We start from the raw sequence: 2,948 nt of genomic DNA on the forward strand, positions 1-2,948 counted from the left end.
ATCAGTCTAAAAGGAGCTCTTGAACTGCACTCAGCAGTGGGATGGCAAAAAGGGGACCTTCCAGCCTTCCTTATTCTCTGTGGTGTTTATTAAAATAGTGCAGTCATCTCGCATTTCACTGGAATTCAGGAAATTTTGATGTAAATTTGGATGTTAAGTAACATGTTTTAAAATCAGAACTGAACTTCAAAAAAAAAAAAGCTGGAGCAGAATAACTAGATATTTCATGGGATAAAGACAGTGGAAGTGCAGGCACGAACTTGCCAGAGCTGACCACAGAGTTTGTGATTCCAGGCCACCTCTTTGCTTCTGGAAGCTGATATCATCTGTTGGGAGGTAACTTGGTAATTAAAAATCCAGAGACTCAGAGTGCCAGGGGAAAATCGAGACTTTTTTTTTTCCCCACCACCTTACTGCGATAGGAAAAAATGTTTCATGAAAGATGAGAGACTGGATGATAACTTTGGTTTGCATATGGCAATAGATATTTCTTCTAGTGTGTCTTAGTGGCCAAGAAAAATATTGACTCTTCGACGTATCTTAGTGGCCAAAAACATATTAATTCTTTGATGTCAGAGAGAAAAAAAAATCTGAGCTCTTGGAGCCAGAGGTAGAAATCCTGTATTTATACAGAGATTAGACTGCAAAAAAATTCGTAAGGGCAACTTGTTGAAACACCTCTTGAAACAGCCAAGAGGAGGTTTAAAGAAACAGTTTCAAAAGTCACTTTAGCTCAGACCACAGGCTGAGGGAGGGGATTCTCCCCCTCAGCCCTGGTGAGGATGCATCTGCAGTGGTGTGTCCAGCTCTGGGGCCTAAGAAGGACATGGACCTGTTGGAGTGAGCCCAGAGGAGGCCACAAAGATGGCTCAGAGGGCTGGAGAATCTCTCCATGAAGATGTGAGAGCTGTGGGTGTTCAGCCTGGAGAAGAGAAGGCTCCGAAAGAGACCTTAGAACCCTTTCCTAAAGTGGCTCCATGAGAGCTGGAGAGGGACTTTGGAGAAGGACATGGAGTGACAGGACAAAGATAAGGGCTTCAAACTGGAAGAGGGTGGGTTTAGATGAGATTTTAGGAAGAAACTCTTTACTGTGAGGGTGGGGAGGCCCTGGCACAGGTTGCCCAGAGGAGCTGTGGCTGCCCCATCCCTGGAAGTGTCCAAGGCCAGGCTGGATGGGGCTCTGAGCAACCTGGTCCAGTAGAAAGTGTCCTTGCCTATGGGAGGGGGTTGGAATGAGGTGGGCTTTAAGGTCGCTTCCAACTCAAAACATTTTATGATATGATTGCCCAATATGTTATGATTCTGGTTTGTTTAAACTCAGAGGTTAATGTGAAAAATATTTGAAATGCTTCTGTGTCAAGTGTAGACCTTAACTGGCCATAATCCAGTCATCTTATCTGACCACAGAGATTTTGTGGTCATATCCCTCTACTAGATAATTATTGAGACATTATTAAGACATTAGACACACAACCACTGTTGTGTATTTAGATATCATGGTGATTAGTTCTATCTGGATCATTTCACCCATTCTCCTTTTTTGCATTTGAACCATAAATATCACCGTGGTGATATGCAATTATTCAGAGATACAAACAGTAATAAAACTTACTAAGCCTTTTTTTTTAGTTAAACACAGAAAAATGTATGGAAATATATAGGGAAAAAACCCACAGAAATTTAAGTGTTATTGAATGTCACTGCTCATTTAACTTCCATTGAACTCTGATAGTTTGCTCTGGGCAAGGATCAAAAGCGATATTTTCTTTTAGCTGTAAATTCTTATTGCTCCTCTCCAGACTGAGAGAGGAACCCTTTTCCCCTCTCTGCCTAGAACCCCAGCTCTTACCTTTGTTTCTATTGGTGTTATTCCTGTTTCCAGCAGCAAGAAGAGCTGTAAAATTTCAGATTTCCTGGGAAATAACCCGGTTGTTTTCCTAGTTTATCCCCTGACTGTTGTCTCTGAGCCTGAGTAATTGCTTTCTTCAGGCAACAGTGTAGCACTTATATCTTCCCTTCCTCTCTTCTTATCCAAATAAGCCCTTTCAGCAACCTTTCCTTTGGTCCTGTCCAGGTGGTGTATTTCACAGCTACATTCCCCTACGTAGTTCTCATCATCCTTCTCATAAGAGGAGTAACTCTCCCTGGAGCTGGAGATGGAATCTGGTACTTCATCACGCCAAAGTGGGAGAAGCTGATTGATGCCATGGTGGGTTTGCACTGTTGCACTTCTGACTGCTGGGGTGAACGAGTCATCTCTTGGTGTCTGCTGCAAGCATTTTGTGTGTTCAGGGGTGATATAGTCATCTGTGGAAACTTGTTCTTTATGTGGATGAAGTATTATTTAGGGTCACTGGCAGATAAAACATCAGCATCTGGCGCAGATTTTTCCTCTCGATTTGTACTTTTATTTATTTTTTTCTTCTGAATGTATTTGGACTGATATGTGTAAAACAATGTAGTTTGGATATTTGTGTCTTCCATACACAGCAAAGTTAATAGGGTCCTTTTGTATGGGCTCAACAAGAACAGCACTCCTCATCAAATGGGCATGATGTATTTCATGGAATGGTTCTGCTTTTAAATATTCTATTGACACCCCTTTAGTTTAAAGCTCATTTAAAGTACTTAAGTGTAAATCCCCTCACAGTAACATTTAACAGTGTTATTGAACTTTCTAGCACTCCAACATTCTTTCCTGAAGCTGATGCTGTTTCCTCTCCTGTTTGTCTTACTTAGGTTTGGAAGGATGCTGCCACTCAGATTTTCTTCTCCTTATCTGCAGCATGGGGAGGTCTGATTACCCTCTCTTCTTACAACAAATTCCATAATAATTGCTACAGGTACGTAAGGGTGAAATACATTGGTTTTATTAAACAGATTTGTCCAAAACCAGATGTCTTCCAACTTGCAGAAACCTGGTTTGTAAGATCCTCCCCTTATGTCCT

General features: G+C 41.6%; 1 protein-coding gene across 1 annotated transcript in view; it reads left to right on the plus strand.

Moving 5' to 3' along the window:
• Positions 1–2,074: 2,074 nt before the first annotated feature.
• SLC6A5 (solute carrier family 6 member 5) overlaps positions 2,075–2,948 on the plus strand; it is a gene marked incomplete at its 5' end in the record, with an annotated part of 20,803 nt that continues 19,929 nt past the window's right edge. Inside the window, 2 exons of the mRNA XM_027902848.1 lie at positions 2,075–2,209; positions 2,740–2,843. Of these exons, the coding sequence (XP_027758649.1) occupies positions 2,075–2,209; positions 2,740–2,843 (239 nt within the window). The remainder of the gene's footprint in view (positions 2,210–2,739; positions 2,844–2,948) is intronic.

Source organism: Empidonax traillii, unplaced genomic scaffold (assembly GCF_003031625.1).
Source record: "Empidonax traillii isolate 1590-97213 ecotype Southwest subspecies unplaced genomic scaffold, ASM303162v1 scaffold915:size242376, whole genome shotgun sequence".
In the NCBI taxonomy this organism is placed as follows: Eukaryota; Metazoa; Chordata; class Aves; order Passeriformes; family Tyrannidae; genus Empidonax; species Empidonax traillii.